Source organism: Cebus imitator, unplaced genomic scaffold (genome assembly GCF_001604975.1).
Source record: "Cebus imitator isolate Cc_AM_T3 unplaced genomic scaffold, Cebus_imitator-1.0 Scaffold112, whole genome shotgun sequence".
NCBI classification, from domain to species: Eukaryota; Metazoa; Chordata; class Mammalia; order Primates; family Cebidae; genus Cebus; species Cebus imitator.
This window is the reverse complement of record NW_016107427.1, coordinates 4,251,750-4,265,156: the sequence shown is the minus strand read 5'-3', so window position 1 is coordinate 4,265,156 and position 13,407 is coordinate 4,251,750. Positions and strand designations below refer to the sequence as shown.

Sequence of the window (13,407 nt, the reverse complement as noted above, 5' to 3'; positions counted from 1 at the left end):
AAAAAAAAAAAAAAAAAAAATCAGGTTTTGATATTAGTCTGAGCAAAAGTAGTCACAAAGGGATAAAATGTGTGTAGCTCCAAAATTTTTTCTGAGCAGGTGGTTAGCATGAAAAATAAAAAGCAAACAATATAATAAAATCACGCCTGGCCATGTGATATTCTGTCTTCCACGACTTATCATGGCTTTCCATTCAAATTTTAATAGGGCCCTTGGGGGATAATATCAAGCACTCAGGAGAGGAAGCAGCTGGTTGTTGGGCGGGCTGACTGATTGGTTGATTGATGAGAGCTCCCGTTGCTTTACGAGGAAGGCAGGGCTTGATCCCTTTCTCTTCTTACTTTTTTCCAGCTTTACGTCCTGAGTCAAGGACAATGTGTGTACCGGGGAAAAGTCTCCAATCTTGTGCCATATTTGCGGGATTTGGGTCTGAACTGCCCAACCTACCACAACCCAGCAGATTTTGGTAAGCGGAGCCCTGAGCAGCTTGGGGGACGGGAAGGGGATTTTCCTCCTCTGTGGGTTTCACTTTTAGCCGACGCCCCCAACTCAGAAATCACTTGAACATACCACAAATGGCTCAAGTGTCATCCAGTGATAAAACTTTTAAAGAACAACAAAATTAGCTTCCTTTCCTAGACACTAGGTAAAAGCATCTGGCCAGCCAGTCTCCGCCCCTCTCCTGTCTGTGTGTGCTGATCGCCCCAGGACAGCAGTTTTTGGATTTAGGCCCTAAGTCCAGGATCATTCATCTCCAGATCCTAATTACCTCTGCAAAGACCCTTTTCCAAATAAGGTTTCATGATGACGGTCCAGGTGGACTTCTCTCCTCCTTCACCTTCCAGCCATCAGCCTTAATCTGTCACTTTTCTTTACAATATTTGATTTATACAATTTCCAGGACTCTATGTTTTCTACATTATTTCCCAAATTGTGTTCCATGAGCCAGTTCACGGGAAGTGCCTCTCACTCACAACGGGTAGGCTGTGATGGCGAGGAGAGAGGGCACGGGGTGCAGGGAGGGTGGTTTGAGAGAGGCGGGAGCCCCGGGAGGCTGTGGTTCTGGTTTCACGCTCACTCACAAGGGAGAGTAACAGATCAGTAACAGATCAGTAATGGATGCTGATGAGTGCAGCAGGGGAGGTGAGGTCTGAAGTCTGCATGGAGGTGAGAACCTGGAGGGATGGGTGGGCAGGAAGGAGAGGAAAGACATGGCGCATGGGGATGTGAGAGGTCCCAGAGAGATGAGGATGGTCCCTTCTGGGGCTTCCATTTCCTCAGTGTCATCTGACCAGAGAGTGGGTGGTGGAGTGAGGGAAGTGTGGCCCACTGTAGTGGGTGCGGGTGACCACAGGGGCCTGGAAGCATGGAAACGTTGCCTGGCAGTGCTGTGGGCTTGTTTGGAGCCCTTGAGGATAACTTTCTGGTGGAGCCAATAGGTCCTGGTTTGTGGTTTGATCTAGGAGGTATGGTGGCCCCATACCAGCTAGGAAGAAGCAGGTAGCTGGCTCTGCCAGAGGGAAGTACGGAAAAGGCAACAGCATTGGGAGCTTTCGGCCTCAGCAAGAATATTACTGGAGTGAGGGGCGAGGCGTCACACAGGGAGGACACAGAGGTAGGAGAGGGCGGAGGGCTTGTGAGAAAACAGAGGCAGGCAGAGGGATGAGACCACTTGCCACGGGAGTGTGGAAGGAGCCGCGGGCTGCAGAGGACGTCGAGGCGGGAGGAAGCCTTGGGGGAGCGAGTCGGCAGGCGGAGGGATGAGGTGAAGATTGAGACGCGGGAGGGACAGCAGGAGCAGGTGCAGAGTTGGGAGGCCAGTGCAGGAGATACTCACTGGGCTCTGAGAGGTGCAGGTCGAGGTTCCCAGGACCGCCAAGTCCCCAGGGTGCCAGCCACACATGTGGTGGTGGGCATGTCCTCTGTGGTCTTATAGAACTGCTTCAGCTCTCATCACACCCTGCCAAACCACAGGCTCCTTAGGGAGGAGTCCTGCTTCCTTCTTTCTGCCCCCCTCCCCAGCTCCACCTTGGAGGCTGGCACAGAGCAGGCATTTAAGTACCGGCTGGATGAGCCATCAGTAGATGCACCCACCAACAGCGCAGTGTGTGTTTGCTTTCAGTCTCCTGACATGATAAACGGCCTGGCTAGGGGTTTGCGGGCCAAATGCTGGTTGACAAGTGATTCTGATGTCATGCCATCAGCACCGCCATGCAGCACCTGTGTAATCACTTTAAAACATTCTCACTTGAAAAACGACTTTCGCATTTGCGCGATTGGGGCGTCTTTCCTGGAGCCTGGGCTGACCCCACTTCTGTGTCTCCTACAGTTATGGAGGTTGCATCTGGCGAGTATGGTGATCAGAATGGTCGCCTGGTGAGAGCAGTTCGGGAGGGCATGTGTGACTCCGACCATAAGAGAGACCTTGGGGGTGATGCCGAGGTGAACCCTTTTCTTTGGCACCGGCCCTCTGAAGAGGTAAAGCAGACAAAACGATTAAAGGGGTTGAGAAAGGTAATGCAAATCCCGAAGCCCCCCGGGGAGGCTGCATGTGGCGCTGTACATCACTGCATGACAGCTCTTTCCGAGTGAGAAGGAGCCGTGGCTCCAGGCTGGCTTTCACCAGTCCCCTCTTGGGTGTGTCCACAGGACTCCTCATCCATGGAAGGCTGCCACAGCTTCTCCGCCAGCTGCCTGACACAGTTCTGTATCCTCTTCAAGAGGACCTTCCTCAGCATCATGAGGGACTCGGTAAGGCTGCCTCGCATCTTCTCCCGTGGCTCGGGAGGCCATGGGTCATTTTCTCATAGACTCATCCTGATGGAATGTGTTCCTTTATTCTCACACTGCTATAAAGAAATCCCCGAGGCTGGGCGCGGTGGCTTATGCCTCTAATGCCAACACTTTGGGAGGCCAAGGCGGGCAGATCACCTGAGGTCAGGAGTTTGAGACCAGCCTGGCCAACATGGCAAAACCCCATCTCTACTAAGAATACAAAAATTAGTGGTTGTGGTAGCGCACACCTGTAATCCCAGCTACGAGGAAGGCTGAGGCAGGAGAACTCCATGAACCCAGGGGGTGGAGGTTGCAGTAAGCCTAGATCTCACCACCGCACTCCAACCTGGGCAACAGAGCAAGACTCCTGTAGAAGAAAGAGAAGAGAAGAGAAAAGAGAGAAGAGAGAAGAGAGAGAAGAGAAGAGAAGAGAAGAGAAAGAAGGAAGGAAGGAAGGAAAGAAAGAAGGAAAGGAAGGAAAGAAGGAAAGAGAAAGAGAGAGAGAAAGAAAGAAGGAAAGAATGAAAGAAAAAGAAAAAAGAAAGGAAGAAAGAGAACGAAAGAGAAAGAAAGAAAGAAAGAGGCATTTCTTTCTTTGATTCTGGAGAATTTATAAAGAAAAGAGGTTGAATTGGCTCATTGTTGCGCAGGCCATATAGGAAGCATGTCTGGGGAGGCCTCAGGAAACTTTCAATCATGGTGGAAGGTGAAGGGGAGGCAGGCAGATCTTACATGGCAGAGCAGGAGGAAGGCGGATGGAGTACTACACACGTTTAAACATCCAGATCTCTTGGGCCGGGCGCAGTGGCTCACGCCTATAATCCCAGCACTTTGGGAGGCTGAGACAGGTGGATCATGAGGTCAAGAGATTGAGACTATCTTGGTCAACATGGTGAAACCCCGTCTTTACTAAAAAATACAAAAATTAGCTGGGCATGGTGGTGCGTGCCTGTAGTCCCAGCTACTTGGGAGACCGAGGCAGGAGATCTGCTTGAACCCAGGAGACGGAGATTGCAGTGAGCTGATATCACACCATTGCACTCCAGCCTGGGTAACAAGAGCAAAACTCTGCCTCAAAAAAAAAAAAAAATCCAGATCTCGCAATCATTCACTCACTGTCACAAGCACAGGATTGAAGGGGAAGTCCATCTGCCCCATGATCCAATCAGGTCTCAATTCCAACACTGGGGATTACAATTTAATTTGAGATTTGGGTGGGGACACAGATTCAAGCCATATCACTAAACTTTCAAATTACTTTTCTTCCATTTGCAATAGTCAGTGTTGACTGTACTGCTGCAGTAACAAACACTCCCAAAATGTCCGTGTCTCCCTCCATCAATATTTGTGTCCTGCTTATGTGAGGGGTGGCAACAGTGGGTTGTGTTGTTTCTCTGTCCCATAAGTCTTCTCACCTGGGGACAGCTCCTATCTGGACATGCCTTTCTGGAACATGTCAAAGGAAAAGTGCAAGAGAGAAACCAAATGACAGCCCTTAAAACTTCCAGTTGGAGGTGGCAGATGGTCACTTGTACTCACATGCCATTGGCCTAAACAAGTCACATGGCCAAGCCTGAAACCAGGGTGCTGGGCAAGTCCATTTCTCCTTCAGGAAAGCACTGTGAATCATGAGGATTGGGGTGGAGAAGTGGGCAATTCCTTATAGGGAAGGAGGTGGTGAATACATGGGAATCATAATAATGTCCGCCAGGGAAGTGGACTATCTGGCCACCTGCTTAGGAGGCGCTGAATGTCTGGTGTGGCTTCTGGGACCTAATTTGAAAGACAGAGGGACTCACCATAGCCCATACCAGAGCACTTGAAGCCTCTGATAGAGACACTTTTCCCTCTCCATTGCTTTTACCTTTCCACTCTTCTCAGGGTAGACTTGTTCTCCATTTTGAATCTTTAACAAAGGATAGTAGTTATGTCTGTTTTAACACAACAAAAGCCTGACATGTGTGCATATGTGTGTGAGCATGTATGTATGAATGTGTGTGAGCGTGTGCATGTATGTGAGTTGTCTTAGGGTTTGGCTTGTTTTTCTGGAGGAGAAAGGAGGATGAAGCCTGAGACCCACTGTCCAGAGTTCAGGGCCGCACGCTTCCAAAGTCACAGCCGGGTTATCCTCCGCGCCGAGGACGGCTGTGCATGCACTGGGTAAGACGCGGCTCTGCCCCCAGGTCCTGACGCACCTGCGCATCACCTCGCACATCGGGATTGGCCTCCTCATTGGCCTGCTGTACTTGGGGATCGGGAATGAAGCCAAGAAGGTCTTGAGTAACTCGGGCTTCCTCTTCTTCTCCATGCTGTTCCTCATGTTCGCGGCCCTCATGCCCACCGTCCTGACGTGTGAGTGATGGACTGCAGACTTCCTTATTTTCAATTCCTACCCAAGTATGGGGGCCTGAGGTCATGCCTTGACCAACAGATGAGTTTTCTAAACACAATGTTTTCTTTTTGTTAAATATTATCTTCTGTGTTGGCAGATGCAAGTTGTATTATATTTGCTATTAGATAAGAAAATACAATATTTAAGCCAAAGGAATGAATCCCTAGTGGAAGAGTTTTAAGCATGGTGGAGGGCTGACGGGAGGGAGATTTCTCAAAGGTTCACTAATCAGGAGCCCCCTAACTCTACTGCTTAAGCATTACCTAGTCCAGTTGTTAAGACAGCTCTGCACAGCCCACTTAGGGAGCAGATGAGCTCTCCTAGATGGATCTCCACACAACTTCAGTTTGTTTACAAGGAGGCTGCCCTTGATCACTGTGGGCTGACAGCAAACACAGCTGCTGCTTCTCCAGGACTTCAGCATAAACAGCTCCTGCCTAGGTACCTCCTCCCCGAGCTGCCCCTGATTTCTAAGAGCAGCTTGCAGCCTTGCTCACAGAAAGGGACAACATTGATGCAGTTTCAGAAGAGGCAGACTCAGGAAGAGTAAGGCCAGGCGTGAATCCTCGCATTCATCACTAAGATGATGCTTTGTATTCACAGACCTGCTCCCCACCCTGATTCTCCACTTGATGACTCTTCAGGTTACACGCACGGGTGGCGAGTTTTCCAGGATAGTAAAACATGTGCCCTGTTTCTTCAGTCTCTTGGTGCTGCAGGCCAGAGCTGAGTTGCGAGCCGCACGGCTCAAGATCGCCTGTTCGGATGTTGAACAGGCTCGCCGCGCGTGGCCGCTGACCCTTCTTCTTCGCTTTTCTATCTCCTAGTTCCTCTGGAGATGGGAGTCTTTCTTCGGGAACACCTGAACTACTGGTACAGCCTGAAGGCCTATTACCTAGCCAAGACCATGGCGGACGTGCCCTTTCAGGTGTGTTAGCCGGCGGGGCTGGAATAGGAAGCCGGGGCAGGAGTTCTCCTGCACGCTCTTTATATCGAGTAAGAGAGCCTGCCGAGTATGCAGGGTAGCGTGGGGAAGGAACTGACTTCCGCTGGGGGGGAAAGAGGCCGACTTCCGGAGCGCTGGCGGGGGCTGGGGGGGAAGGGGCCGACTTCCGGAGCGCTGGCGGGGGCTGGGGGGGAAGGACCGGACTCCCAGAGCTCTGGCTGGAGCTGCACTGTTGGTTGGCCCGCGGTGGTGGGAAGCGGCGGAGCTGGCGGCTGACGGGTCCTTGCTTCCAGATCATGTTCCCGGTGGCCTACTGCAGCATCGTGTACTGGATGACGTCGCAGCCGTCCGACGCCGTGCGCTTCGTGCTGTTTGCCGCGCTGGGCACCATGACTTCCCTGGTGGCGCAGTCCCTGGGCCTGCTGATCGGAGCCGCCTCCACATCCCTGCAGGTGCCAGCCCGTGGGGCGCTGAGGGCCGGGCTTCCCTGCGCCACCTTGGCCTGAGCTAGGGGGCTCTGCCATGCCTCCCCTACCTCCGCCCTGACCTCCTAGATGGGGTCAGTCCCGTGGGAAGGGCCCGCATTGTCGGGTGGTCAGGATCCGGGGGCTTCCACGGTGCGCACAGCAGGCGCTCTCACGTGTGCTGACTGCCTGCCTCGTGCTCTTCCCAGCGCCCCGCAAATCTGAGCTCCTAGCCCCGAGCACAGCCACGCTTAGGTGCTGTGCTGGCCCTGTTTTACACAGGCGGACACTGAGTCCCAGAGATGCAAAGTGATCTGTTAGGGTCGCACCGCTGGCTCCGGGGCCAAGCTCTCAGCAGCTGCATGGCTGCCTCTGCAGGGTCACCTCGGCCTCTCCCCCAGCTCCTTCCTTCTCCCACTGCCCACCCTATCCCCCTACCTGCCACCCACATGCACCTGCAGGTTCTCCTCTTCTGTGGCTTCAGGGCGCCCTGGCTGAGCCTGTCCTTCCAGACAAAAGCATTAATTCTGGGTGGATTGGGAACACCTGAGGCCCCCAGCTGGGTGCAGTTTATTCCTGGTCACCTCCAGGCCACCATGAGCTGGATTCCTGGCCCCTAGGGCCCCAGTGCCCTCACCCTGGGTGAGGATAGCCATCTCACAAGGCTGCCATGGGACCAAAGATGACACTGCAGGAAGGTGCCAGGCTCACACTAGCCATGGCAACCCACGTCCCCCAAAGCCAGCCCCAGAGCACCTGCTTAGCCACTCCCAGGCCTCCTGCCCAGGGCGCTCAGGCTCCACGGGGATCACTGATCGGAGCAGGGCTGGGATGCCCCTGTTTGCACAGCTGCATACAGCACATGCAGACACACACTAAACTACACACCACACACTGCAGACACACCACCTACACATTGCATATGCACACACCACAGTACACACACACACACACCCTACACTACACACCACACACTACACACACACCACACCACACACTGCAGACACACCACCTACACACTACATACACACACACTGCAGTACACACACACCACAGTACACACACACCCTACACTACACACCACACACTACACACACACCACACTACACACCACACACCACACTACACACCACACACTGCAGACACACCACACCACACACTGCAGACACACCACCTACACACAATATACACACCATAGACTACATACACCACACTAAACACACCAAACTACACACGCACCATACTGTATACACTACACACACAACGCACTACACACACACAAATACTACATGTGCACACCACACAGTACATACCACATACCATACCCCACACACTGCACACACACACACTACACAAAAACCACACTACACATCACACATTACACACCACACACACTATAGACATACACTACACACTACATACACACACTACACCACACACACAAACACTACTTAAACACAACACATAGTACAGACCACATACCACACTCCAGACACTGCACATGCACAAACACACATTACACACTACCTGCTATGCACACACACCACTCACTGTACATGCATATACTACACACTACAAACATTGCATACTATGCACACACTACATACACACCACACACACCACACACACACACACCCCACACCCTCCTATCCCCCACACCCTCACAGCCCCTGGCTGGACCTGTGCTCCCTCTGAACCCTGAGTCGCAGCTGTTGGTCCCATCTCTGGGCCGCTCTCCCGCTGGTGCTGACAGGTAGGCGCCCATCCCACATGCAGAGTCTACAGTCCCTCCACTGGGCCCCGACTGCGGGGATGCCTGCCACACACCTGCCATGGGCCAGGCACGGTCCTTAGCCCCCCACGGACAGCTGTGGAGGAGCAGATGGCAGCCCCTTGAGGAGGGTGTGCCCTCATCTGTCTGGCCCTAGGGACATCCACCAGGTCCCAGCTTACCCTGGGCTGCAGGAGGCTCTGGGGCTCCTGTGTCACAGCAGGGGGACCTCAGAGATGGTGACCTCACCCCTCAGGGACACTGCACCCTCTGCCCCATAAAGTACCCTCATTACTGTGCCCAGAAGGTGCCCTGGCCCTGCCTGGGGGAAGCTGGGGTGGGCGAACCCCCGTCTGCAGGAGGCCAACCTGTGGGTTCTGCTACAGCTATCCTGTGTCCCCCCAACTCCAGGTGGCCACCTTCGTGGGCCCGGTGACGGCCATCCCAGTGCTCCTGTTCTCGGGGTTCTTCGTGAGCTTTGACACCATCCCCACATACCTGCAGTGGATGTCCTACATTTCCTATGTCAGGTAGTAGGCGCAGGGCACGTGTGGCATGGGGACCCAGGGTGATAGGGAAGAACCGTCTCCAATGGTGTGAGGAGCTCAAAAAGCCCCTCTGGACATCTGGCCAAATATGAATCACGCATATGAGGATCCATGCCTTCCATCTTCCTCCTACTTCCACCTGCTCCCACCCTCACCAACAGACACACACAGACACACACAGTAAACAAGGAGGCCACAGAAACCAGCGCCTCACACCCTGAGAGCCCTGGCAGGTCCTCGCGTTCCAGACTTTGCGAGAGCAGCCTTCAGTGGAAACGCTTCCATCGTTTAGGACGTTCTTCCTCTCCAAAGTGAACAGTGCTCCTAACAAGTACTGATTGTAAAACCTTTATAGGAAATCTGGTGGGGGCTGGGTGCGGCAGCTCATGCCTGTAATCCCAGCACTTTGGGGGGCCGAGGTGGGCAGATCACTTGAGGTCAGGAGTTCAAGACCAGCTGGCCAATATGGTGAAAACTTGTCTCCACTAAAAACACAAAACAATTAGCTGAGCATGGTGGCACGTGACTAATTCCAGCTACTCAGGAGGTTGAGGTGGGAGGATCCCCTGAACCCAGGAGGCAGAGGTTACAGTGAGCTGAGATTGTGCCACTGCACTCCAGCCTGGGCAACAGAGGTGACTCCATCTCAAAAAAAAAAAAAAAAAATGCCCTTTTTAAACATCCTAAACATTCTAGTATCTTTGAATGAGAATGCCTAGTGCCTCGGGTCCTTGGCTACGGGGTTTTGTGCCCTCTGCACAAAATGTTGGCACACTGTCCCCACCATGGGCAGCACCCATCTTCCGAGCTGCAGAAGTTCCACATGACACAAAGATCCAAAGTTGGGAACAAGCTCTTCCTTTCTAGAATGTCAGTTCAGACCCAGGTATATTGTTGAGGAAAACAGAATCAAAACAAAGCACTTATACAGAGTTTCAACAGCCTGTGTGTGCTCCAACACCAGGAAATCAGAAACCAACGTCTTTCTTCTCCAAATTAGTGCTTTTGTTCTGACAGGGCAGGGCTGGAACAGAGGGAGAAGGGGGCAGGAATGTTTCATAGAAATGCTCTCAAGTCCTTGCAAGTTGGCCTGCCCAATTCCAGCATTAGAAAGTATGTAACCTCGGAAGTGGACAAAAGGTTTTTCAGTGCATTTCACCAGTGAATGAGTATCTCCTGCTCATTCTACTTGGTTTTTTGCTGGGGGCCCTGGAAGAAACAAAATTGGAAGGAAAACATAGTGGAGCTGCTGGGTGTGTTTATCTTAAGAAGGTGGTGGGAGGGGAGGAAGTATTCTGGGAAGCCAGCTCTTTGGGAAGGAGGGAAAGGTGGGCTGGGAAGCGCAGGGAGGGTGAACAACTTTGACCTTCAGCCAGCGGTGTGGCTGGCTGGGAGAGCGTCCTCCCTCACGCCCGACCTTTCCTCCAGGTATGGGTTTGAAGGGGTCATCCTCTCCATCTACGGCTTAGACCGAGAAGATCTGCACTGTGACATCGACGAGACATGCCACTTCCAGAAGTCGGAGGCCATCCTGAGGGAGCTGGACGTGGAAAACGCCAAGCTCTACCTGGACTTCGTCGTGCTTGGGATTTTCTTCATCTCACTGCGCCTCATTGCCTATTTTGTGCTCAGGTACAAAATCCGGGCAGAGAGGTAAAACACCCGAATGCCAGTAAAGAGGAAGATTAGACACTGTGGCCGAGGGCACGTCTAGAATCGAGGAGGCAAGCCTGTGCCCGACCAACGATGCAGAGACTCTTCTGATCCAAGCCCTAGAACCACGTTGGGTTGTGGGTGTTCAGCGGCTCCGCCCAGCTCGGTTGGGTCTTCACTCCCCTTTCTAGCTTTAACTAGGAAGATGTAGGAAGGTTGGGGGTTTTTTCTTTTACATACAGAATTTTAAATACCACAACTGGGGCAGAATTTAAAACTGCAACACAGCTGGTGACGAGAGACTTCCTCGGTCAGTCCCGTTCCTCCTTAGCACCAGGCACCCTGGGTCCTGGGTGGGGGACCACAAGCACCCTCTCAGCGGATGGCTGTGCAGTCAGAGGCCTCGAGGCAGAGGGTCCAGGCACGGAGCGATTCCACGTTATGACTGTTGTTTTTCATAGTTTCATCTTTCTAAGGTGTGTCTCTTTTCCAACGAGAAGTCATTTTTGGAAGCCAAAAGTTCATACAATGCATTCACTTTAAGAAATTGTACCTTTTTAGTACTTGTTGAAGAATGATTCAGGGTAAATTTCGTATTCTGTTTAGAGAGGAAAGGGGTTTAACTGAATCACCTAGCTGGTCTCATACACAGACAGCACTTGTGAAGGATCGAATGCAGGTTCCAGGCGGAGGAGAGGTGTGGACGCCGTCTACACTGAGCCATGCAGAATTTTTTAAAAGCTATACAAAAAGTTGTAAGAAGACATTGGCCTACTCTTTCAAAGTCTTTTATTTTCCACATGCTTCTCATTTTAAGCAAAATATATTGTTTGTTTCTTCCTAGCTTTCTGACTACCTTAATTTTGCCTTGGTTGATTTAAAAAAAAAAAAAAAAAAAAAAAAAAAAAAAACCAGTTTTCCTTTCCTCCTATATCATATCAACTACCTCCGCTGAACCTGGAAGAACAGGGCTTAGTGAAATTTCAGGTGCGACCTTTGAGGGTTGGCTCTGCAGGAGCAGCCAGCAGTGGCTGATGGGCTAAGTACACAGGAGGGGAGGATGGCAACGAGATGGCATCGGAATCCAAGGGCTTCAGCATGCTGAGGCATTTGAAACTTGATCACACAATGCATTTAGAGCTGTGGGGATTTCATCTCTGGCTTTTGTGACCTCACAGCCACATCACCACCTCGGTGTTCAGCTTGTGTAAACTTTGAATATTGGAAACCCCTTCTCTCCTGTGACTGAATTGCATAAGTAAAATCCTGCTAGGGTAGGCACAGTGCGTAACTGGAGATCAGGTGGCTTTGAATCCATAGCAAGGCTGCCTATGCACTTGTCAGCTCTTGGAGGCAGTTTGACCTCATGCAGAGAAGGCAATTCCAGCCAAAGATGTCCATCTTTCAGAAAATGCCATTGTTTTCTCCTTCCAGAATATCACTATCGAATCAGGACTTCCAATTGAAAGACTATTTTTGTGGGCAAATCAGTGAACGTCTCTGAGCCACATTTTTCCTCATCTGTAAACAGTTGTGCCACATTGTACTCAAGGCCATTGCCAGCCCAAAGGTGGTGGGATTCCTCGGTGATGTCCTTGAAGCTCGTTTCCCACTTTGAAAGAACGAAAAGGGTCTGAATTTTATTTATACGTGGATTTAGTTTGTAAATTCTTAGAGATTCCTTTTTTACTCCTAGATCTTTTTTAGTAAACACAATTGAGGTAGATATTAAAGTGTAATTTTAAGTGTGCTTGTTCTATACAAATATGGCATTGCCTTCCAGATTTAGATTTTAACCAGAGTCCAACTTAGCCTTTATGAAAAGTCCTCATTTAATTTCAAAATAGATCTTCTTGTAAGATGTTGTTCATAGGGAAGACCTACATAGGAACAGCCTGGTGAAATACAGAATCGGAAAAGGCCGAAAGTCCTTGCTCATGGCTCAGAACTACATGGAGCGAGGTCAGTGTTGAAGGCGCCCGCTCCCTCGGGGTGAGCCTTTCCCATTGTGGATTTGTGTTGTGGGCTCATGGCCCTAGTAGGGGTGTGTCTGTCAGGAACCATGCACGGCCCACAGCCCTGCTCCAGAAGCAGCTTGGTCTTGTTTGCTGAGACCACTTGCTGTGCCTCATCAATTTCAGCAGGAAAGAGTGAGATGCTTCTGGATTTAAAATCTGCTTTCCAAGAGCACCTGAGCCCTTTGACGGAATTACTTTCGTAGGAGTTTGATCAGGGTACTTCCCAGGGGGAAGAGCTTGGGAACCATGAGCGCTGTTAGGCTGCAAGAAGGGAATGGGTATGTGAGATCAAGGGGGTTTATTTTTTGAAGGAATGGAGCTGCCTGGCTGGAGCTCGGGGAGCTATGGGCTAATGCAGCACCTAACACCGAGCTCCATCTACGCCTTGCTCACCTCAACTGGAGCAGGTAAGGATTCTGCAGTCAGTGTCCCAGGATGCCTTTGCTCAGCCGTCTCCTGTAGACTGCAGGAAAACCCACAGCCAGGAAAAGAGAGGGTACATCTGTCCCAGGCGCAGCCGGCATCCCTCTTCCAGGTTCAGCAGGGGTCCCTGGTTGGGCATTTTCCTCGTGACCCTTGGCAGCATTGGCTCAAATGCTATTGTTTAGCTTTCCAGATATTTCCCCTTGCTTTTTGTGTTAAGGTAGTTTGGTAAAATGCCTTACTCCGGTGACCTAAGATAACAGCAAGCTACTCACTGATTTACTTCCCTAACTAGCCGTGGTTAAGAGGCACATGGTGATGTGCTGTCTTTCACACGTTGGAACTTAAACCCAGGCCAACTCCCCAAATCTAATTTGTTTCAGTAATTGCTGAATGTCATGACCCAGGTATTCTTTT

General features: G+C 51.3%; 1 protein-coding gene across 2 annotated transcripts in view; it reads left to right on the top strand.

Annotated features, from left to right (window-relative positions):
• The window catches only part of ABCG1 (ATP binding cassette subfamily G member 1), a 78,836-nt gene extending 66,542 nt beyond the window's left edge, over positions 1–12,294 (top strand). Inside the window, exons 8-15 of one of the 2 annotated variants that reach the window (XM_017538602.2) lie at positions 352–466; positions 2,330–2,514; positions 2,650–2,751; positions 4,959–5,127; positions 5,995–6,095; positions 6,407–6,565; positions 8,760–8,878; positions 10,325–12,294. In XM_017538602.2, the coding sequence (XP_017394091.1) occupies positions 352–466; positions 2,330–2,514; positions 2,650–2,751; positions 4,959–5,127; positions 5,995–6,095; positions 6,407–6,565; positions 8,760–8,878; positions 10,325–10,553 (1,179 nt within the window). In that variant the 3' untranslated portion in view covers positions 10,554–12,294. The remainder of the gene's footprint in view (positions 1–351; positions 467–2,329; positions 2,515–2,649; positions 2,752–4,958; positions 5,128–5,994; positions 6,096–6,406; positions 6,566–8,759; positions 8,879–10,324) is intronic. The other variant, XM_017538603.2, reaches the window with a different exon arrangement.
• Positions 12,295–13,407: the final 1,113 nt, after the last annotated feature.